The sequence below is a fragment of the Geotrypetes seraphini genome, chromosome 14 (genome assembly GCF_902459505.1).
Source record: "Geotrypetes seraphini chromosome 14, aGeoSer1.1, whole genome shotgun sequence".
Lineage (NCBI taxonomy): Eukaryota > Metazoa > Chordata > Amphibia > Gymnophiona > Dermophiidae > Geotrypetes > Geotrypetes seraphini.
The window spans coordinates 7,899,786-7,924,499 of NC_047097.1; the positions used below are offsets into that span (position 1 = coordinate 7,899,786).

Sequence of the window (24,714 nt, forward strand, 5' to 3'; positions counted from 1 at the left end):
GGACTCCATGATGTAGATGCCTGCAATACTTGCTGGAAGAGGATGGCTTCTTAGTAGGCTTGCCCAATGGAAACCACTTCTGATGTTGATACTAGTACCATTGATACCGATGGCTTGGATTTATCACCGAATCCATGGTCAAGCCAAACAGCTTCTCCTGCTGCATACGCTGTGCCTTCAACAAGTTATTTTTGTAACGTAGAACAATGAGTATAAGTGTCTTCTCAATGTTCAGGCCCCAAACACTAAGCACCAACAGCACTTTTTGAAACCGCTCGAAGGTTTAGACATGGATGGAAAAATCTCAGTTGAGGTCAAAAAAACTCAAATGGTGAAAACGAGAAAGTAGGAAAAAGATGGCCAAAAGACAACTGAGGCACAAAAAAAAAAAAAAAAAAAAAAAAGGAAAAATATAAAATGTATTAGTTTTTTTTTTTTTACAGATCAAAGAAGGACAAGAGAAAATAAAGAAACAAAACAATAAAGCCAAAGGGCCAAAAATAGGAAAAATATTGACAGGAAAGTAACTTGCTTTGGAGAAGGTGTGGTGCAGCGGTTAAAGCTACAGCCTCGGCACCCTGAGGTTGTGGGTTCAAACCCATGCTGCTTCTTGTGACCCTGGGCAAGTAACTTAATCCCCCATTGCCCCAGGCACATTAGACAGACTGTGAGTCCACTGGGACAGACAGGGAATCATAAGAACATAAGCATTGCCTCTGCCGGGTCAGACCAGGGGTCCATCATGCCCAGCAGTCCGCTCCCGTGGTGGCCCCCCAGGTCATGCTTGAGTACCTGAATAAATTCATGTAAACCATTCTGAGCTCCCCTGGGAGAACAGTATAGAAAACTGAATGAATGAATAAATAAATAAATGAACAGAGTCCAAAAAAAATAGCACTACTTCACTCTGTGGAAAAAGAACTGAGGTACCGTGACCTGGCATCAGGTGGGAATGAACTCACGCATGCGTGATGCAGGCAGTCATGAAATTTCTAAAAAAAACCCAAAAACCCCAAACTCTTAAAAGTGGTAATACACTTACCACTGTCTGTACCGGGCTCTGTGGATGATGTCACCCACATGTGAGAATATGCTGTCTGTTTCCCCTAGGATATATTTTTGTGTTTGAAGTAGACTGAGTAGTCTAGTCTGTTGAAAATCTGACAGTCACATGGAATATGCTGCTCAAAAAAGTCAGCCAACTTCTTTATTATATGTTTAAAGGCAAAAAGACATGTAGAAGTAATGAGTAGAAGTACCTTAGAGGGAGTCATTAACAGAATACATGGTTCCAATTTAACTGAAGGCATTTAAAGTTAAGAGCTAACTGATGAAGTACCCTTGAGGTTACTGCAGTCTAATAAGCTTAATTTTAATTGGCCGGGACGTGGCTTGGAAGCGCATGACAGCGGTCGGGTAAACGGTGAGCTCCGTCCCAATAGATCTTTTGATAGATTTATAGGTTATAAAATATTGATTTTTCTGTCTGATACAGAAAGATTGTGTTAACCTATGGCGTCTGGCAAGAGTAGTAAGGCTGATTCAGCTTTTGTTGCTACGGTTAGTGCCAAACGTGCAAAACCCGAGCCTCAGACCCCTTCGAAGAATCAAGCAGTGAAAGAAACTGTGGATAATATTGAAATCTTCCGGGAGCTCTAAGCAATTAGAGAAATTGTTTTGGAAAACTCTAAAGACATCAAAGAGGTCAAGGAAGAAGTAGTTATTCTCAACAGGAAATTGGAATTAGTTGTGAATAAGATTGTAAATCTTAACGATAGAATGGTGACAGTTGAAATGGATTTGTTTAAACTGAAGCCGGTACAGAAGAAGATTGAAGTACTTACGCAAATGCTGGAGGATTGTAGTATTAGGGAGAGGAGGAGCAATTTAAGATTAATAGGGCTTTCAGAAGGGGCAGAAAAAAATAATATCACTTCCTCTTTGGAAAACCTCCTCCCTAAAATCCTCCCTCTCAACATGAAATATCCTATAGAAATCAAAAGAGCTCACAGGATACCATCCAGGAGGAGTAATACTCAGAGGGGTCCTCGTCCAATAATATTCAAGCTCTTAAGACATCAGCAAGTATTGAATATTGTTTGACTGGCTAAAGAAAATAAGAATTTAAAGTTTCAGGACTCTCGTATACACTTTGTGCCAGATTTTGCACCTGCCACTGCAGTTAAGAGGAAAAAATTTCTGGACATGAGACCAGTATGGGAGCAAAATATGGACTGATTTATCCGGTGTTGAGTGACTTACAAAAAACAAAACAATGAATTTCAAGGAACCAGAAGAGTTGCAGGATTTTTTGCAGAAGCAAGAGGAACATATGATTTCATGAAGTCATTCACTTTAATATTTCTTTTAACAGGAGTTATGTTTTAAAATTGAATTTCTTTAAAATATGCATCTCTCTGTATTATTTAATTGAAGTTGTTTATTATAGTTTACTGGCTTAGAAAAAAAAAAACGGTTTCATATTTGGTTGTCCTTTTATGGGGTTATGGAATTATTTCCATGATGATAGTGTTTGAAGCTAATGTAGTTGTGATATGTATTCTCATATTGGTATTACTTTCATAATACTTTGCTTCTATGTTACAGGTCTTTTTTGATAGATATATATTACATTACATTACTGACTTCTATTCCGCCTGTACCTTACAGTTCTAAGCGGATTATATCAGAAGATGACTGGACATTTCCAGGAACAAAAGTTACAATTAAGCGAACTGGACATTTCCAGGAGAGAGTAACAGATGAGGAGCTGGTTACATTGTACAATTAAGGAGTTGGTTCATAATAAAGTTTGAGAAGAGGGTATCAGATAGGTAGAGAGAATAGGAAAAGTGTCGGATGATGCTGGAAGAATACGAGGAAGTTAGAGTAGAAACTTTCACATTGTTGAGTCTTTGGGGGTAATACAGGTAGAGGGTGGGAGGGAGGAGATTGCAAGAGGGGAGGAGAAGGGGTTAAGCTGGCTGGATAAATTTTTTGAATAGCAGGGTTTTGATTTTTTTTCGGAACGTTTTGTAGTCAGTTGTTGCTATGAGCAGGTTGGAGATGTAGGGGTCCAATTTTGCTGCCTGTGTTGCTAGTAGGTGGTCATACATCTTTTTGCGCTGAGTTCCCTTGAAAGGGGGGAAAGTGAATGGAGATTGGGTTCTCCTTTGCCTGGATGAGAGGTTCCGATTTAGGCGGTTATTTAGGTGGGTAGGTGCAGTTCCGTTTACTGCTTTGTATAGTAAGCAGTATAGTTTGAATTGAATGCGGGCTTGTATGGGTAGCCAGTGTGAATCTAGGAAGGCATTGGTGATGTGATCAAATTTTCCAAGTGAGTAGATCAGTCTGAGGGCTGTGTTCTGTACAGTCTGTAGTTGTTTTATTAAATATGTGGGGCATGGTAGATAGAGGATATTGCAGTAGTCCACTAGACTCAGGACTAGGGCTTGGACTATGAGTCTGTATTTATCTTTGTCGAAAAACTTTCTTATTTTTCTTAGGTTGCGCATGGTAAAGAATGCTTTTTGTGTTGTTTTATTGATTTGGACCTGCAAGGTGCAGCATCTGTCTAGTGTAACTCCGAGGAGTTTAAGAGTGGGCTGTATGGGGTATTTGGTGGCTTTTATTTCTAACTTGGTTATAGATGGGGTTTTGTCCTTTTCAAGCAATAGAAATTTTGTTTTGTCCGGGTTGAGCTTCAGTTTGTGGTCTAGCATCCAATTTTCCACTGCTTCTAGTGTTTTTTTCAGGTTGTCTATTGGAGTGGAATCTTGTGAGTCGAAGGGGAGGAGTATGGTTATGTCGTCTGTGTAGCTGAATGAAGTTACTTCTAGGTTGTCTAGAATGGTACCAAGGGAGGAGATGAATAGGTTGAAGAGCATGGGCGACAGAGGTGACCCTTGAGGTACTCCACAGGGGTTAGACCAGGAATCCGATATAAGATCTTTTGTTTTTACTCTGTATTTTCTTGTTTTGAGGAATCCTTGGAACCAATTGTATACCCCTCCTGAGATCCCTATGGCTTCTAGGATCTGAAGAAGTATGGTGTGATCTACCAGGTCAAATGCGGCAGAGAGGTCGAGTTGGATAATCCTTCTACCTTTGCTAAGATGCTGTCGGGCTATATCTAGTAGAGAAACTAGTAGTGTCTCTGTACTGTGGTTGGATCTGAATCCTGATTGTGTGGGGTGAAGTATGTTGTGGTCTTCAAGGTAATTTGTGAGGTATTGTGCTACTAAACCTTCTATTATTTTAGCATATAATGGTATTGATGCGATGGGTCTATAGTTGGAAGGGTTGTCTGTTGGGCCTTTGTGGTCTTTCAGTATTGGGGTGATTATGATTTCTCCTTGGTCTTGTGGGTATTGGCCTTCCGTGAGAATAGTTTGAATCCATTGCATGAGGCTGATTCTGAATTTGGGGGAGGCATTTGTAAGCAGGTACGAGGGGCAGTTGTTCAGGTCGCATGACGCTTGGCTATATTTTTTGTAGAGTCGGTTCATATCCGACCATTGTACCACTGGGAAGTTGATCCAGTACCTGTCAGCTGCAGTGGCATCTCCTGTTGTAGGGTTTATTATTATCTCGTCGAGGTGGGTTGGTGAGTTATTGAAGGAGGTTCTGATTATGGTAATCTTGTTTTTGAAGTAGTCTGCTAATTGGGTAGCTGTTGGCGAGGAGGTTCCTTGTGTGGCTAGGAATGGCTTGGTGTCTGTGAGGTTCTTTACAAGTTGGAAGAGTTTTTTTGTGTCTAGGGTTTCTGTGCCGATTAGTTTGGAGTAATAAGCTTTTCGTTTTTCTTTAAGTTTGATCTTGTATTGTTTTATTGAGGTTCTCCATGCTATTTTAGTGTGTTCTTGGTTCTTTTTTTTCCAGACTCTTTCGAGGTGTCTGCAATGTCTTTTTAATTGAAGGAGTTCTGTGTCAAACCATTTGTCAGAAGGTCTGCAGATTTTGTGTTTTATCTTTACTGGGGCTAGCTCGTTGAAGATTGTTTCGCTCAGGGTGCACCACTGGCGTATGAATTCATTAGTGTCTAAGTAGGTAATTGTGTGGTCAGCTTTGGCCCAGAATGTGGAGGGTTCAATTTTTTGTCTGGTTTTGAAGGAAATTGTGTGGGGTTCGTGTTTGTTTGTGTTTTGTGCCCAGTTGATTATGAAAGTAAATTTGTAGTGGTCTGACCAGAGGGAGGGGTTCCAGGCCCCATTTGTGATATGAATGTCTGGTGAGTGGGACATATAAGCGGCAATATCAAGTTGGTGGCCTTTTTCATGTGTGGGTTGGGGGTAAAGAATTTGATAGGATAGTGCATTGAGGTACGAGAGTATGCCGTCAACTTGCTTGGAGGTGTGGTCTTCTAGGTGGAGGTTTATGTCGCCAAGGAGCAGGTTATGTGTTGAGGTTAGAGAGTTCTGGAAGATGAAATCTTCGAGTTCGTGTTTTGTGGCGGTCCATTTTCCTGGAGTTATGTAGCAGATGATGCAGGTAATGGTGCCTTTGAGTGAGTCGCTGGAGAGTTGGCAGGCAAGCAGGTCTAAGTGGGGGGTGGAGTGTTTGTCTAGGACTTTTATATTTAGGTTGTTTTTTACTAGGATGGCCAGACCTCCTCCTCGCTTTTTTTCTCGGCAGACTACTTCAAGTAGTATATATCTCTATATCTACATATCAAGAGCCCACTTGGCCACCTCCAAACACTGATTTTGCGGAAGAGAGGTGTACAATGATACAATATCAAGAGTTACTACAACTGTGGGACAATCAAAAGTATCAAAAGTTTGCTGATTATTATCTTAAACCAATAGTGGAAACCAGTGACTCATTTATTAAGGACACTAGTCAATTTTTGATATGGTTACAAACTTTTGATACTTTTGATTGTCCCACAGTTTTAGTAACTCTTGATATTGTATCATTGTACACCTCTCTTCTGCAAAATCAGTGTTTGGAGGTGGCCAAGTGGGCTCTTGATAGTCGTATTCGCCCTCATCAATGCCCTACCAATTTCATCATATCCTTACTAAGACTGGCATTGACCAAAAACTTTTTTACAAATGGCAACAATCTATATCTACAGATAAAGGGAGTGGCAATGGGCACTACATGCGCTCCTCCAATTGCATGTCTTTATATGAAACATTTTGAAGAACAATTTATCTATGAAAATCAATGGATTCAATATATCAAGGGATGGAAAAGATATATTGACAACATTTTTCTTTTATGGCAAGGGTCTTATAGTCAACTTGATAATTTCTTTGAATGGTTAAACACCCGAGACAGCAATATACATTTCACCATGCACCATTCCTCTGAGGGCATCAATTTCCTGGATACATGGGTTACTCTAAACAATAATGAGCTGGAAACAAGATTATATGTAAAACCTACTGACACGACTAGCTTACTAGAATATAGTAGTTGCCATCCAGTAACCTTAAAGGATAGCCTTCCTTTTGCTCAATTTTTGAGATACTGGAGAATCTGTACACATACCCAAGATTTTAAACGGTCTGCGAAAAAATTATCTAAAACCTTGTCTGGTAGAGGGTATCCTAAAAAAGTATTGAAAACAAGTTACCGAAGAACTAAGAACAACCATCAAGAATGGCTTCTACATAAAAATAATATCAAACAATCATCAAAGTATAAATACTATGGAGAATGAACAATTGACTTGTGTCATTAAGCATAATGTGAAGTCACAACATTTATCCAATATTATCCGAAACCATTGGAGATTAGTACAAAGAAGTCCTTGCTTTGAGAATGTGGATTTACGTTTAGCATATACTAGGTCACGTAACTTGAAGGAACATCTGAGTCTGAAAGCAGATGAGAATATTCAAAGTGAGGGGTTAACTGGCTATCATTCCAGATGTGGCAATTGTCAAATTTGCCCTTTAACTATACAAGGGCCCTCGTTTGAAAATCCTTGTAATCATAAAATATATATTCTTAAACATCAGACATCTTGCAAATCAGACCATGTGGTCTATATGATTAAATGTCCGTGCCATAAACTGTATATAGGCAAGACTACTAGACAATTTCGAGTACGGATGTCTGAACATAAATCCTGTCTTAATTTACAGCGAAAGGAAGCTCCGTTGGTAATGCATTGTTTAGCTTATAACCATACTTTTGACCAGTTGAGATGCATGATCATTGACCAAATACCGGTATCATGCAGGGGAGGGGATAGGGGGAGAAAATTACTACAAATTGAAAAAAAATGGATTGACCGGCTTCAGACCATACATCCTAAGGGCCTTAATATATCTTTAAATTGGCAAGTATTTTTCTAATTCAATGTAAGTTTGATAACTTAAATGAATAATACAAATCAGAGATTTTTTTAGTCTAATATAAGATCTCCTTACTTTAGTTTATCCATTGCCTAGGGTGACGTTTTCGCGGTCTTCAGCGGAAGTAAGTTGTTCCCGGATATGATGTAGGACGCTGTTAAAATACATCTATATATTTGGGTGATTTGGTTGCAGCGTTTGAGATTTTTCTAATACCAAAACGCGACGAGGAGAAATGCGATCAATAATTAGTAAGTGCAGAGGAATATTTAGAAATCTAATGGGTGATTCCTTTTATTACCTTATAGCTTATTTAAGCTTCAGTATGAGTATGTCTTAGAGGGGTGGTGCTCTTTGAGTTTTTCTAGGACTGTTAAAATTGAAGATTTTCAGCTTACTTTAAATAGTGAAACAAGTTTGTAACATTGTGTTTTAATACATTTTGATTTAGAATTTCATACTGATTGCTGGCCTGAAGCAGCTCTCCATAACTGAAGTAGAGCGAAACGGAGATCTTCCGTCGGGATGAAAACCGGGCATAATATTGAACCCAGGCTAAGTAATATTCAGCAAATAGTAGTAGCACTTTTGTGCGATTGAGTTATATTTTAAACGATAGCTCACAGTTAAATAAGAAGAGATAAGATAATTTGAATCACAGCTCACAGAGAAAATAAGACAAATAACAATGATAGCCCAGGTACAAGTTGCACAACTATGATATGCTCTGCTTGTAGACTTTGGGCACTTGAGATAATTAGTCTTCGTCTCCGAGAGTGAGCAAGTTGTTCTTTTCTTTCTACAGCTGGCCTTTATTTAGGTTTTTGAGTATTTATACTATTAATTGAATTGGACTGTAATGTCTGAGGAAAACCCATGTTTCCAGCATTACTGGCAGACAGCAACAAAATGCACAAATGACATAACTGGCAGACAGGAACAAAATGCACAAAGGCCAAACAAGAAGGGCCCTTTTCAAAAACAGTTAGGAATGGAAGCAAATTATTCAAACATACCAACGTTCATAGCACAGTTCACCCTGAGATCCACATCTTCAGCCCACACATCATGAACAGGTTCTTTGCACAGCACTGGAAAAATCCCACGGTACAGGTGAGCTTGACGAGCAGTCTGTCCATTACGGGTTACAGCAATGATAGGGGCACGTGGACGATACCTAGACACCAGGTGAGCAGACCTGATGGAAAGAACAGAAGTGCCAGACTCAAATGAGAGAATTTACAAGTGTGTAAAGAAATAAGCAGGGGTATGGCTTATCATAAGATTGGAATTCTGCAAAATAGGTGGGGGCCAGAGATTCCTTTGAGTTTGCCAGGTACCAACATGCAGATAGAATACTGTCCCATTCTGTTAGGCAAACACTCCTCTCTGGAAGTATGCATATGCAAAAAAAAACTACATTCTAGGTTACTAGACTAATATATCCTCTGAAGATTTAAAGCTTGGGAGGGCAACCTCTGCATATAGAGGGCAGCATGAAGTGTTTATACTACCCCTAGCAGACAACATTACATAATGTCACAACCAGAACCAAACACCTCTGCGATGAGTAAAAATTAGGGCTGTACATTGATTATATTTTTTAAATTGCACTATTGTGATTAAAATTTTTAATCATGCAATTGCATGACCCAAATGCAAAAGACAAAAAGGAAATTTAGAATGTAGTATCCTACTAATAAAGGGCTCTTTTTTACAAAGCTGTGGCAGCAATTCCCCCATGGAAATGCATGGAAGCCCATAGAAATTGAATAGACTTTATTGCATTTGCCGTACCAGGACTCACTATCACGGCTTTGTAGTGAAACACTGATGATTTTACAGTATAATACTTTTCCCTTCCCCTCTGCTCCAAGGGCACCATCTCCTCCCTCTCTCCCCTTTGCCTTGTCTTACTCTCACGCTCTCTTGAGCTGCAGCTATCTCCCGTCTACATCTTTTCCTCCTGGCACCTCCTCACCTCTCCTGGCCCTGAACCCGATCACAATGCAATACAAGCTGTTTTTTTTGCTGGCCCAAAGCCTCTTGTCTGTAGTGCTGAGAAACAAAAGTTCTGTCAAAAGTTCTGGCAAGAGGCTGTAGTGTTAGTGTTCCCTAACACTACAGAGAGGCTTTGGGTGGGCAGAAAACTAGCTTGCTTGTACTGCAGTGGGATTGGATTCAGGGAAGCGAGGGACAGAGGGCTGTAGAGGTTAGAGGTGCAAAGAGAAAGTGGAGGAAGGGGGAACAGTTAACATGTGTTAAAATTTAACACTATTAACTTAATACGTTAAATTGTGGTAGAATTCAAATCCAAGCTAAAGTCCCACTTTTTTGAAACTGCTTTCAACTCTTAACTCTCCCTCACTGCTGTCAGATACCTATACCCACTGTATCATTTCCTCTACTATAATCTCCCCAACCCTGATAAGTCTTGCCTAAATTAGATTGTAAGCTCCTCTGAGCAGGGACTGTCTATTGCAGTGGTTCTCAACCCTGTCTTGGACCCCCCAGCCAGTCGGGTTTTCAAGATACCCCTAATGAATATGCATACAAGAAATTTGCATACATGTCACTTCCATTATATGCAAATCTCTCTCATGCATATTCATTAGGGATATCTTGAAAACCTGACTGGCTGGGGGGTCCCCAGGACAGGGTTGAGAACCACTGGTCTTTTGCATGTTAAAATGTACAGACAGCGCTGCGTATGCATTTCAGCACAATAGAAATAATAAATAGTAGTAGTAGTAGTAGCAGCAGTTCCGACATTGTTGCTCAGAAGCAACATGTATTTCTATGGCTCTTATTCCCACTTCTAAATGCCTGTTTCTTGGCACTGTTGATCTTGTTTCTCATCAAGTTACATAAAGCAGCCGTTTCACCTTCTGCCAATTAAAGGGTTAAACACACAGATCTTGTAAAAATTTAACTAAAAATGATGGAAAACTGCTAGAGTGGCTATTCTGAAAATATTTGGGAAACATTTAAAATTGCCAAACTCTGGTTAATGTTTCCATGGTCTTAAGGGCCTCATAAAATTCAATGATGGGCCACATTTAGCAAGTGGACTGTAAGTTGGCCACCTCCAATTTAAAATGTGTCACATCTGGTGGGGCTCAAATACAAAATTTGAGAATCAAGCTAATACCACTACTTATCTAGTTTCCTTGTGTTCCAGGGCTCAACTTACCCTTGGCCCTCAGGAACAATGAATGCAACAGCCTCCCCTCTCACCAGAGAATACCCTGAAACCCAAAATTTCCCCAAGCATATAAAATTTCATAGACTTCATGAAACTTAAACTTATCAACTATAAAACTTCTTAAATCTACAAAAAAAATCCCAATTACATACCATGAAACACTAAAAATGAACCTTAAACAGATCAGACATCCAATTATCTTTGACCAAAAAGGCATAACATTTGCTTGAGAACCTACAAGATTCCTGTATAAAAGATGAAAGCCATTGCAAATCAGGTACATACTTTAAGGGCTCTTTTTACGAAGCTGCGTCAGGACATTAACACGCGGAATAGCGCGCGCTACATTGCCGTGTGCACTAGACACCAACGCCAGCATTGAGCTGGCGTTAGTTCTAGCTTCATAGCACGCAGTAATATCCTGGGTGCGCTAAAAACGCTAGCGCATCTTAGTAAAAGGAGCCCTAAGTCTACAATGACTTCAGCAATAAGGATAAATAAATCAGTTTTCCATTCTAGTCCAGAATGTTGCCTATACATTAGGGTTCCAATAGTCCAAGTACAAAACATGGAAGAAAGCTCACTAAGCATCTAAGTTTTCCAGCAAACTATATCTATGATTATATATCTGGCAGACCTACACAGGGAAATAACTCATAAATAGGGAGTGGAAGTCTATCTCTTTAGTAACAATTGCAATTTATTCTGATTGATCAGCTTAGCAGGACACACAATCCAATGCGCATAATTAGGCTCCATTATCAAATGACTACATTTTAATGCTGGACTAAGCAGTATAATTGCAAAGCATCGGGCAGAATAAACTTATGATAAAAACCTTCCATTTAAATCCCTTAGTCCTGACAGGTACTTTTCAGAGCATTTTTAGAGTATGAAAGGGAACCTAATTGAAGGGCTAAAAATTCAAATGCCCAAATTTCAGATCCTGGACATGCCATTCCTTTTTGCTATATTTACCTTACCAATTACAACATATTGGTTTTCAAATCCTGTGGAATGGTCTCCAGTCCCTCCTCCTCCTCCCCCCTTTCTAAAGCTGTTCAAGAACACAAAAACACAAACCTCTGTCTTGCTTGTTTCAGTGCTGTATATAGTTATCTGCCCAGTTTGTGTTATAGATATACTGTATATACCATATTTTTCGCTCCATAAGATGCACTTTTTTCCACCCCCCCGTACCGTTTAAAAGAATTCCCACCCCCCTGCAAGCCCCTTTTTAAAACATTCCTCCACATGCCTGCTGCCGCACCTTTTTAAAACATCCCCCCGCAAACACCTGCCGTAACACCTTTTTCACACACCCCCTTCCCGCAAACACCCGCCGCTGTCGTACCTTATTAAAATCATCATCCTGGTGGTCTAGCGTTGATTCCTCCCTGCTAGCCATCTTCTATTTCCCGGACAGGAGCAGTGGAGGTCAGGCACGAGCTTTCTGCGCTCCTGCCTGGCCCTGCGCTGCTTTCTGATTGGTTGCACAGGGCCAGGCAGGAGCGTGGAAAGCTCACGCCTGACCTCCGCTGCTCCTGTCTGGGAAATAGAAGACAGCTGGCAGGGAGGAATCACGCTAGACCACCAGGATGATGTTTTTAATAAAGTACGATGGTGGCGTTTGCAGGGGGGATGTTTTAGAAAGGTGCGGTGGCAGGCCTGTGGGGGGATGTTTTAAAAAGGGGCTTGTGGTGGGGGGTGGATTCTGGCTGGATGGCTGGCTTGAGGGTGGGTTGGCTGGCTGCCTTGGGGCTGGGAGCTGGCTGGCTGACTGGCTTGGGACTGGCTGGCTGACTTGAGGTGGGGTTGGTGGCTGCCACTATTTATACCTACCATTAGATGTGGCCACCACAAGACGTGCCCTGTACCCTGTCCCATTTTAATGCTGGACTAAGCAGTATAATTGCAAAGCATCAGAGGGGATCAGGGTACAGGGCACACCATTTGGTTCAGAATTTTTTTTTCTTGGTTTTTTCCTCTTCTACAGGTGGGTGCGTCTTATGGAGCAAAAAAATACGGTACTCTAAATATAAACCCGAGTATAAACCAAGAACAGTTTTCACCTAAAAAAAAAGAAGTTTGTGTGTGTGTGTGTGGGGGGGGGAACTTCAAATAAACCAGGAATGTTTATATTCAATTGTTTCTCCTTCTTGCCTCCCCTGTAGTGTCCTAAATTGCTCCTTCTCTCTTCCCTGGAAACTTTTGCCCTTACCTTCTTCCCTCTTTTCAACCCTCCCTGCCACCAACACCATCTCTCCCCCTCCATCCTCTCTTGCCACAGAGACCATAATTTCTTTCCCCCACCAGTGCTCAAAATGTCTCTCTCCATGGTGGTGACCAATAATGTTCTTTCCTACCTGCTGCAAAAAAACATGTGTTGGACAGATATAGGGCCCCGAGCACACACAGATGCTCAGTGCACAGCTTTATCAGCATCTGCTCAGGTGGTAAGAAAAAAACCCAAACAACCAAACCCCCCCAAATGTTGTCACTGGAATAGGGGAAAAAAGGGGGTTGGAGGAAGGAAGAGACTAATATAAATAGATCTCAACTATGGGCCATTTTCTTAACCTAAGTCTGCTTATATTTGAGTATATACAGTAGTAAGAATCACCAACATCTTGTGTGCTTCCAGCCTTCCAAAAATTTGCAGTCCCAGCATATTGTATTAAACTCAAAATGGAACATAAGGTCACAACTTTATTGCTTGCCATCAGTTTTTTATAAAAAGATAACTCATTTCAGCAAATACTCACTATATTGATAAATTACTTTCAAGTGGTCTGAACAGATTGCAGAACATCTAAAGATTGTTGGCTATTAGATCGATTTGTTCTAATAAAACATTTCGATTCAGTAGCTTAGTTTTGGATTTTGTATTCCTAATATTTAAGGGTCATACTTCAGAGTAAACACTTTACAATACAGCTAAATAAACTCATGGAAGAACACACAAAGTGGCCTCTACTAAAAACAAATAGGTGCTTCATGACACTACCAACACGGGGTAGCAATCTGCAAAGCTGTAGCTCAGTTGTCTTGATTCTCGATCCATCCCAAAATATGCCCTTCCACTTGACCTCCTACCTTCCAGATTTGGTGAGAACGATAATGGCCCCACTGAAGCACTTGAAGGAGGCCTCCACAGCACCAATGGCAGCAGCTTCGGTTGGATCTTGGGTCACAGGGGACACACGGCGAAGCTCCTCAAACAGCTGCCTGTGAAAGATGGCGGCCTCTGCCTCACGGGCAATCTAAAAAGATTAACATGCATGCAGAGGAGGAAAGACTATATTCATGAGGTCAGAGTAGAGCAAGATGGGGTGTGGACAGAATGGCTTAAAATGAAAGACGCCACAGCAATTGGATGTTCTCAATGGAGATAAGAGAATGTTCAAACTGAACGAATGCAAAGTCCTTCTCTCCTTGTGGTTGCCAAACTGAAAATTTTGAAGACACTGAATATGAAGGAGATTGACCATTGCACCCTATTGCATGCTAAATTAGCTCTTGCTGCAACATCTGCCAAGTTCCCTCCTCATCCCTTCATGCCAACACTCCCTGCACGATCATGTGCAACTGCCAGACACTCTTGCTCTGCTTCCAATACCTACCTTATTTGAATGGATGAAACGAGCTCTAAAACAGACACTAATGTTATAAGGAGTCGAGTTTGGCCAGGTCTTTATAGTTTCCATTAATCTAATTGCAGTTTGCTTGCTATACTATTTTTGTATATTTAAAGTCACTTAAGAAGTATCAGAAAAAAGCCCCCCACCACTGGGACAAGAGCGTAGTCTTACTGATCAGGCAGACTAGACAAATACAACAGGTCAGCAAATAAAATCTGTACCTACTAAATGTAAGGTATGGCAAGTAGTACTTGCCTGCTGACAGGACATTGCGCAGTTTGGAAAGAAATACTAGTATAGAATTTTACAAATAAAAGTAATAATTTGTAATAATTGTGAATCTCTGTTCAGAGAAATGTTCCCTTCTTCAATTTTTATAGCCTCTGGTTACAGAACCAGACATCTAAAGGCAAGTCTTCAAAAATGAAGTTCCACTATATTCATAAACTTTTTTTGAATTTTAAGCAATACAATACAAGTGTCTGGTTGAGGCTAGTTTCATCGCCTGTGGAAGGAAAATATAGTTTAAAGATATCTTCACATGATTACAACTATGAACAATCCTCTTTAAAGCCCTACCTGCCGGAGCAGAATATAACCACCACTGTGGTAGCCACAGTTCTCTCCTCGTGCTTCTGAGCCCTACCTGCCAGAGTCTGTCAGAATTATCACAGATGCAGCTAAGCACTTAAAAGAGGCCTCCACAGCGCCTACTGCAATGGCCTCAGCAGGGTCCCTGGAGTTAGAGCAGCGGAAAAGTTCTTCAAACTGCCGACGGTGAAAAGTGGCAGCCTCAGCCTCACGAGCTATCTGCAGGCCAAGAATAGGGGGAGACAGGAAAGGCAACAGAAGAGAGAAAAAAAAAAGGAGAAAGGAATACACACACCAGAGAGAAGAGAAAGCATGTCATGTTATCTAGCCCATTTATGCTCTACACTCATCATTGGTGGTAGGGTGGGGAAGCTTCCTGTTAAGGCTTATGGATATTTGGGGCCAACCTTAACACCAAAAGTTTTCCTTCACAATTCCAATGCTATATAGACCACTTCCCCTCCTGACTATAGACATGCTACTGAAATATGTCTGAGTGTTCAGAGAGCAGTTATCTATTCTAAAGACTAGGAACCAGTTCTGAAGAGACATACCATAAATCTGATTGACTAAGGGCTAGGACAATCGCTTTTGCACTTAAGAGAAGTTATGGAGGGAGGAAGACTAAGATATACTGCGAAATGCACTCTCCCTCTCAAAATTTCCTCTTATTTCCTTGAACCATTTTCCTGATGGCACGTAGGCAGCTGCGCCACCCTATTCCTCCACCAAAATGATATATACTATGATGGCATAAATCCTCCTTATAAGGTTATGAGGCTTAATACCTGTTCCACTCTTGCAAAAAAAAATAAATAAATAAAAAATCATGACCTCTTACTCCTAGGTCACAGTAGCTGCCTTTGTACAGCAACTTATAAGTATTTGTTTTAACCTCTTTCAACATGTTTAATGCTAGGCTGAGAGCATTTTCTTTGTGCAGAACTTGTGTGCTAAAATTTCAGAGTTCATCATATCTTAACAAAGAAGGAAACAGCCTGCTTAGTCAGAATTCCTGCTTTTACCATTCTACTAGCCAACAAAAATGATGAAAAGGTGTCATTGCATAATCAAACAAAACCTCTAGTTTTAAGACATAGTATAGGTTCACATTGCCCATTACATGGGGTGGTATGCTCAGATCAAACATGAAAAATTTGGCATGAAAGAGGGGGGGAAAATGTTTTAAGTAGCTGCTTTATAACCTTGTAAGGTAGGATATGCCACTAAACACTAAGCATGCAAATAGACAGAAGGCAAAGAACAAAATTTTTCATCTGCAATGTTGCAACCCAACTCCATGAGATGGAATTTGAGCCATGAATCCAGTCTTGATTTTTTTCAATGTCATTTGAATCGCAGGACCAGACTAGACTAGTGCAACATGGAATCAAAATGGTTAACACTGCAGGAGTATTTTGTTCTTTGAAGGTGAAGACTAGATAGGAAATTTTATATACGAACTGTTAGCAAGTATGTATGTATATTTTAGCATTTGGCTTTATGGTTTTCATGAACTTTAGGAACACACACAAAAATACACCAATTGTAAAGGAAGGGTGGATCTCAAAAAGGTAGTGTGTCTAAGGAAAAGTAGAAATACTTCCACAGCTATGAAACAGTTTAGCTCCTACAATTCTCTCTCTTCCCCCCCCCCCACTCAAATTCCAGATATTTCATGACCACCTTTGGAAATTTAAGACTATTACTAATCAATTTTATGATTTTGTGCACTAAACTGCTCAAGATTTATCAGAGTCCCATTTTCCATCTGGATTTAGAACCTATATGTTGGGATGGAGAAAGAATCCCCCTTACAAAAACACCATATTTTTTGTTTTAGCGGTGGTCATTAAAATAACATTGGGCCTCATGTTTGGATATAAAACTTATCTAATTTAAGACTGTCAGTCATGCGATCTTACTAGGTAAACCCATGGCATTGGAGAATGTCCCTTGCAGTGGCTTCTTGGAAAACAGTTCCTTACCAGAGAACCTGAACACTATCAGAATCTTTGTGTATGAAGCAAGAGTTCAAGGCTCAGCTCTTTCACCCATTCTTTTCAACTTTTATGTTAGTTAAATGGCATTATATTGCAACAGAAAGGGATGCAATACTTTTATGCTACTATTTTGTTATTTGCTATATCTACGGATTTAATGAACAATTATTTTATCCAGCTTTATTTTTAAGTAACCCGTCAAATTTCAAGAAAAATAATGCTCTGGGTAGGGCTTCATGCTATGGAAGTGCTTTGTATGATTTTGAGTTTAGCTGGTGCTGATTAGATAAGAGATTAAAACTGTTAGGTATCTGGATAGATTTTGGAATAAACTATGGTGCTTCATTTTAATATGAAGACAGCTTTTTAAAGTTAAAGTTACATAGAATAATGTATCTAAGGTACCAAGCATTTCCAATCCAATTCAAATATCTATTCTACTGTTATTAGATTACTGTAATAGTTTTATTGGGATTAGACTGCAAATTATGCAAGTCATTGCTATGAAATTGATATTAGTAGGTAAATGACAGGACCAGGTTATTCTTCTGTGTCAGTTACATTGGCTTCCTATTCAAACTAGGATCAAATTTAAGATTTTATATGGTTTGTCCGAGTTATCTTATAGACATATCCTCTGGTTAGGCACCTTAATTCCTTATAAGCAGACTATAAATTTTGAAATGAAGTTAATTAGCATAAATTTTAAAGTTAAGCTGCTAGTGCTGGAAACCAATGCTGGAGTTGTGATTGGTAAAAAGTATCAACTCCAGCTTCAAAATAAAAGGATCTAAAGTTATTATTTACCAGTACTTTAGATACAGAACAAAACCCCATTAAAAGCCCAATATCGTTAGGACTTGAACGGTAGAAAAACAAGTCTAATGTTTGGTGTACTGGCTCCAAAGCTCTTCTACATTTGCCTCACTAATCAGTCCTCAGTCACAAAAAAACTTTTCAGATTCCTAAATGTAGGCACCTAGCACAGCTAGAAGCCTAAACACTTTAAAATGCTGGCTCCCTCTTGAATGACTGCCTATGAGCTGCCATGGCAGAAATTACATACAAAAAGTCCTGACTTCAGCCATTGTTGAAGGCAGGCCTTTATTCCATGATTGCATAACCATAAGTTGCCCCCGAGTATGTCACTCCCAAACATGCAGCTCCAGAGTGCTCACGAATAGTTGAACTAAAAGAATACCACCTCTAGCTATTTATATTGAAGTTGCTCCAAGCATAAGTCACATCCAGAAATGTGGCTATAGAAAACTGCAAGTGTTTCTCTTTTGGAGCTACAAAATCAATATTTTGTTCTTTTCCAGAGATGAACAGGAATTAGTAGTCTTATACTCGAACAGCTTAAGAGAATAAAACAGGGACATTAGAAAAAGCAACTCCCCCCCCCCAAAAAAAAAAACCCAACCCCTCTCAAAAAAAAAAAAACCACAACCACAAACCAAAACAGGGTAAACCTCTGCCTATACAAAAGGTTCTGTGCAACAAGAGAATGCAGGTAATAAATTTTGAACAAAATCTAAGACTGTCAACACTTGCAAGAGGGATTCAGCAGTGTGGAGTGAGACAACCGAGACAGTCTGTCTCTGGCAGAACTGTCACAAGTGCTGCAAACATAGTGGCATTTACCACCAAAACCTTTAGTTCAGGTTTGTTAGCTGCTGGATGCGTATGACTGGAAGAATAAGTGCACTGCTCACCCAATGGCTCTTCGGCATTAAGAGAAAACGGAAAACACTGTAGTGCTCTTCTGACTGTTGGCATTTTCCTCCTATTGCAGTAGCTAGCCTTAATGCTCCACTAAAATGGAACAAAATGCTTGGATTTACTTTGCTAGTGCTGCGGGTGGAGTGTGGCAAGGTAAGGAAAACACATACTACTTGGCCTCTTCTCCCTCGAACAGAGGAGATTGAGAGGGGGACATGATCAAAACATTCAAAATACAGACAGGTTGTTCACCCTCTCCAAGGTAGGGAAAACGAGAGGGCACTCTCTAAAATTGAAAGGGGATAGATTCCGTACAAACGTAAGGAAGTTTTTCTTTACCCAGAGAGTGGTACACAACTGGACCGCTGTTCCAGAGTCTGTCATAGGGGAAAACACCCTCCACGGATACAAGACAAAGTTAGACAAGTTCCTGATGAACCAGAACGTACGCAGGTAGGGCTAGTCTCAGTTAGGGCACTGGTCTTTGACCAGAGGGCCGCCGCGTGAGTGGACTGCTGGGCACGATGGACCAATGGTCTGACCCAGCAGCGGCAATTCTTATGTTCTACTAATGACTCTGCATGGAGGCTTAAAGGTATGTTTTATCTTTGATTTACTCTTTCTAGAGAGCAGTCTTTTTATCCTGGTAGACTACAGCAGGTAAACACTAAAGAATCACCAATACAGGCAACTGCTAGTCAAAAATCTGTTTAGCAGCAATTCAGTTCAAGCAATGAAGTCTTCACCCCCTACAAGGGCAAAGGGGTGAGGCCCAAGAAAAACCTAACCCTTTAAAAGGGTTGGTGGGGAGAGAGATGGGATCCTCAAGTTTAAACTCCACCCCCAGGCTGTCTTGATTAAGACTGACTAAAATAATAGCACTATACAACTGCCAAGAGGTTACCTGAGAAGCCTACCACAAGAATACTGATGAGCTAAGGGGATGCACCTAATTCTTAAGTGAAGATATCAAAGCTCAGTAGTTCACCTGCTGGCAGGTAGCACAAACCAAGCATCTGGATTGGTCTGGTGGATAAGGAAGCTTGTGTTTGTTTTTCAGTTCCTTTGGCTGTATTTTCCACCCCCATTTGTGGTTTGTCTCAACCTATAAGTGCATGTTGATAAGTCCAAGTCATTCAGCATGTACTAAATTTTAAAAGGTGTGCTGATTAATATGCATCCTTAGATTCTTCAAGTTATCAGCTTTTCTCTTCTGTAACTTTACACCAAGATCACTCTTAGAGATCTATTCCAAGCAAATATTCTTATAGATCTCTAGAACACTGGGAACCATGAACACAATGTGATCAGCTGTTTTGTAAAATGACTGGCCAGTTCTCATCTTTTTGAAACATACCATAAAGTCCAAAAAAGGATATTTGGAAGAATAAGGTGTAAGTGTAAGAGAGACAGGAACAAAAAAGGTATAGGAGTTAAGGTCTTAAGTGAAAATGCCAAGGATGAAATGTCAAGTAAAAACTGAGAGCAAGTTTTTGCACAGACATTATACCTGGTGCATTAATATAGAGTTAGTTTACACATAAGTATGTTTTCTCCCGTCAATAGGTCTAAATGCCATCTAACAGCACACATAACTGACAAGATGCTTATAATCAGGCTTAGTTATGAATGGGGGGGGTGGAAGGGTGTTCAGACTAAAAAAAAAAAAAAAATTCCTTCCTGTATAATGGTAAAACAATGTACTCAGGGCTACTGAAAGCTAGAACTTGAGCCAGGTATTCCAAACACTACACTGCAGCTGCAGAGCTGAGTACCTGGGTGTTTTTAGCATCCCTAAAATCGAGAAAGCTTTTCTATTATGTCCAGGGAGATGTGCTTAGCATCCCAACTAGTTTAATACGAGTCAATTCCTATGGCCAAAAAAAAAAAAAAGAGTGCTTATGTTTTTGACTTAACTGGGCCAATCTGCAAACTGTTACAATACTAGTTAGCCATTCTATTCTACACTGAACTAGCACAATTTTGTACAGAGGGAAAGCAAGTCACCAGTGTAAATTACCTATGGTGCCTGAATTAGAGGTCTGCACGGGAACGGGGATCGCGGGGATCCCGCGGGTCCCGCGGGGATCCCGCGGGTTCCCCCCCTGGCCCACGGGACTCCCACGGGGACGCCCCCTGGCCCACGGGACTCCCACGGGGATGCCCCCCTGACCCACGGGACTCCCACGGGGACGCCCCCTTGCCCACGGGACTCCCACGGGGATGAAAACAACCTACCTAAATTCTGGCGATGCAGCTTACAAGTCTGGCGTCGCGTCGGGAAATAGCCATGTTGAGCAGTGAGCTCAGCACGTACACAGATGAAAGCCTTGCTTGCTGATTGGTCCGGCGGCCCCGCCCCACCGTGCCGCCGGACCAATCAGCAAGCAAGGCTTTCATCTGTGTACGTGCTGAGCTCACTGCTCAGCATGGCTATTTCCCGACGCGGGCATTAGGCTGTTTTTTGTCATTTCGGGTGGGGGATGGCAGCGGCAGCAGCAGCCTGAAAAAGAAATCATCCTGGCCGGGTTCGGTGTCATGCTCCGGAGCTTCTACAGCCTTCCTATCTCCCTCTCCCTTCCCCTGCTCCGCGGCTCTCTTCGGCAACTCAGCAGCAGCTTCTGACGTCGGGGCCTACCCTCTGCGAGTCCCGCTTGTTTCAACTTCCTTTTTCCACAAAGGTGGGACTCGTAGAGGGAAGGCCTCGATGTCGGCAGCTTGTCTTGATCACCGCTGCTGACGAGTTGCTTAAGAGAGCCGCGGAGCAGGGGGGTGTTGCCAGGTGCAGGTAGAAGGGAGAGGGCCAGATGCAGGACTCGTGGGTGAGGGAGCAGAAGAGAGAGGGGAGAGAAACAAAAGGAAATATTTCATACTGGGCTGGGCCGGAGTGGAGAGAGGGTGGAAAGATTCTGGCTACAGGGTGCATTAACAAAGGAAAAGGGGGGAAAGCTGAAAATGGAGATAGTGACACAAAGAAGAGAAAGGGTAAGCAGGACCTTCTGAATAAGGATAGAGATACAGAGGGGACATGAAGAGGAGGTGAAATAGAGACATAGAAGTAATGCTGAAAAAGTGTGTGTGGGGGGGGGAGATAAAGACATTGAAAGGGCAAATGGTGAATATGGGGTAAAAGACAAGGACAGAGACAAATGAAGATTCTGAAAAAGTGGTGAGATAGGGATATAGGTGAGATGGACACAAAGAAGGGTGATGCTGGAAAATAGGTGGAATGGTAATTCTGACAGACACAGAAGGGAAATGCTGGATCAAGGAGAGATGGGGCTCAGGCTGGATGGAATGAGGAGAAATGCCTTGTTGGCCCGGAACTTCCTCTCCTACGTCAGAATTGACGTCAGGGAGCGGAATGCTGGTCAGCGCGACGCTTCTGCAGGGAAAGCTTGGGACAGCGGTGGCTTGGGGACTATTCCCCGATGGCGGTGGCAGCAAACCGAGTGGCTTGGGGGAGGGCACGGAGAAAGAAAGAAAGGGGGCAGACAGAGAGACAGAAAGAAGGGGGAACAGGGAGACAGAAAGAAAAAGTTGGGGGAGAGAATGAGGTCTGGAGGAGAGGAAACATACAGGAGGCTGAAAGAAAGGAAGAAAGATTGGATGCACAGTCAGAAGAAGAAAGTGCAACCAGAGACTCATGAAATCACCAAACAGCAAAGATAGGAAAAATGATTTTATTTTCAATTTAGTGATCAAAATGTGTCTGTTTTGAGAATTTATATCTGCTGTCTATATTTTGCACTATGGCTCCCTTTTACTAAACCGCAATATTGTTTTTTAGCGCAGGGAGCCTATGAGCATTGAGAGCAGCGCGAGGCATTCAGCGTAACTCCCTGTGCTAAAACCTACTATTGTGGTTTAGTAAAAAGGGAGGGGGTGTATTTGTCTATTTTTGTATTTTGTTACCGAGGTGACATTGCATAGAGTCATCTGCCTTGGGAAATGTATATGGCAGATATCTTTGTTTTGTGTTCAAAAGAAAAGGAAATGCATTTCTGGTTTTATTTCTACAGTGTTGAAGTACTTGTTGGCCCTTGCTGTGACTGGTGGGGATCCCCAAGCACCGCCAGCAGAGGACCTCCTCTAGAGATGGTCAGAACTCCCCTCCACCAAGCGCAGCAGTCGCTGGCAGCATCCATGAGCCACTGAGGTGCCAGCATCTGTGACTCAGGGACGCTACTGCTGCCTGCCAAGCTTGGCAAAAGGGACCCCAGGCCAACTGCAAAGGAAGTCCTCAGCTGACAGTTTGTGGGTTCTCATCAGCTGAGTATTTATATTTTATATTTACATTAGAGGTTCTGGTAGAAACCCATTTACAAAGTATGTATTCTTCCCAATTAATATTTCCAAATTAATAGTCTCTTTGCTTATTTGTAAATGGGTCTCTACCAGAGCCTTTAATTCAGTAGCATAATTAAATAAAATAACTATTTCTGAAGTTTATAGGGAAGGATGGTGACGGAGGGGATTCCTCGCGGGGACGGGTGGGGACGGAGGGGATTCCTCGCGGGGACGGGTGGGGACGGAGGGGATTCCTCGCGGGGACGGGTGGGGACGGAGGGATTCCTCACGGGGACGGGTGGGGACGGAGGGATTCCTCACGGGGACGGGTGGGGATGGGTGGGATTTTGGCGGGGACGGGTGGGGACGGGTGGGATTTCTGTCCCCGCGCAACTCTCTAGCCTGAATCTGTGTGCAATTTAATTTGATCCTCCAATGCATATTTTGCAAAAAGGCTGGTTGGCCATCTTCTTGGTGTCTTATTCAATTTAACATGAGCATACAAGCCAAAATATAAAACCTTCTATTTGGTCATAGCCAGCAATGTAGAAAGGCATCTTAAAAGCAATAAAGCAGATTTTTTTTTTTTTTTTATAAAGTGGTGATTAAGTGTTCAGCCCTGCATGCATAGATGAACTTCTCAAATGAAAAGAAATGCAGCCTGTTCCACAAGACATAGCAAAGGCAGCCAGATACTGCTAAGCACAGATACTGTGAAATTACTTATTGACTCCACTGGCCCATAAATAGCATGAAGTAAGAACCTTGATAGTCAGAAAGTCAGTGTACCTTTCACAGTTAAAGCATTATGAAAGCCCATAAATTAAATACAAAAGTTAGAGTTTCACCATCAACATTCACTTGGTAGTCTTATCTGCACTAGTAATTAGTAGAGAATTCATCAAAAAGCATAATCCACACAGTTATCCAGTTTTACACACACCAATTAAGAGCAGAGCGGAGATTTCTGGCAGTTCAAACATGACCAACCCAATTCTGTCAGTAAGAAATTCCTGGAAAATGCAAAATCTAATCAAGCTCACACAGGTGGGGAATTAAAAATCCTAACACACAATAGAATTACTAAGCATCAGCACTATTAGAACAAGCCTCCTACCATTACCCTAGAACACAAGTATTAGCTAACAGTTTACAAAACCAACAAAATTAGGTTAAAAAAGGGAAAACCACAAATAGGTGTAAACATGCTATCCTGCTGTAAAAGTTATAACTCTGCCATGTTCTATTACACTATACTTGCATATAGCAGCTTAGACATTTTGTTCTTCAGACCAGCTAATCATAGAAAAGCTCATGAACTAGCGGTGCTTGGGACAAATTGATAGCAAGCTAACTTTCCTGTTAATACCATATGGCGCAAAGCTCATAACAGCAATGAAAAGGTGCCTTGATTCAGTTACAAGCTCTTTAAAAGCTGCCATACAAGCTGTTTTGAAAAACAGCTTCTTAAAAACTTCTTGAAACAAGGCATAAAAGATTTAAGTCCCGGCTGAAGTCTTTCACCTTCTGCTTAGCCCCATCTCTTAAGGGGAAGCTGGGAGGTACTGGTTAAACACACAATTTTGCATATGCCAAGGACTATTAGAAACATAAGGGGATGCTCTTGAAATTTAGTTCCAACTTTTGTGTTCCTTATGCTTCACTCTGGACTTACTATACAACTCAAAATTTCAGCCAGCAACAATGATTGCTTCAGAACAGAGTACTAAGCTTCGGGGAGACAGCAAGGCAGAGCATGGGGATATCTAGTCAAGGATGCCATAAGTTCTAACCACCATGCAGCACTACTGCTTAAGATCCAACATTGCATAGCACTAGGAGGAGCACATGCCTTGCTCCATAAGCTGCTCAGGAAGGTAAGATGCAACACTTCTACTACAATAAAAAGATTAGGTTCTTACCTTGCTGATATCTTTTTTAGTAGATAGGTG

General features: G+C 41.3%; 1 protein-coding gene across 3 annotated transcripts in view; it reads right to left on the reverse strand.

The window, feature by feature from the left end:
• PKM (pyruvate kinase M1/2) overlaps positions 1–24,714 on the reverse strand; it is a 71,344-nt gene that overhangs the window by 9,567 nt on the left and 37,063 nt on the right. For 2 of the 3 annotated variants that reach the window (XM_033920206.1, XM_033920207.1), the window contains exons 9-10: positions 13,612–13,778; positions 8,327–8,508 (exon numbers count right to left, since the gene is read on the reverse strand). In XM_033920206.1, the coding sequence (XP_033776097.1) occupies positions 8,327–8,508; positions 13,612–13,778 (349 nt within the window). Of the gene's footprint in view, positions 1–8,326; positions 8,509–13,611; positions 13,779–14,802; positions 14,967–24,714 lie in introns of all 3 variants that reach the window. The other variant, XM_033920208.1, reaches the window with a different exon arrangement.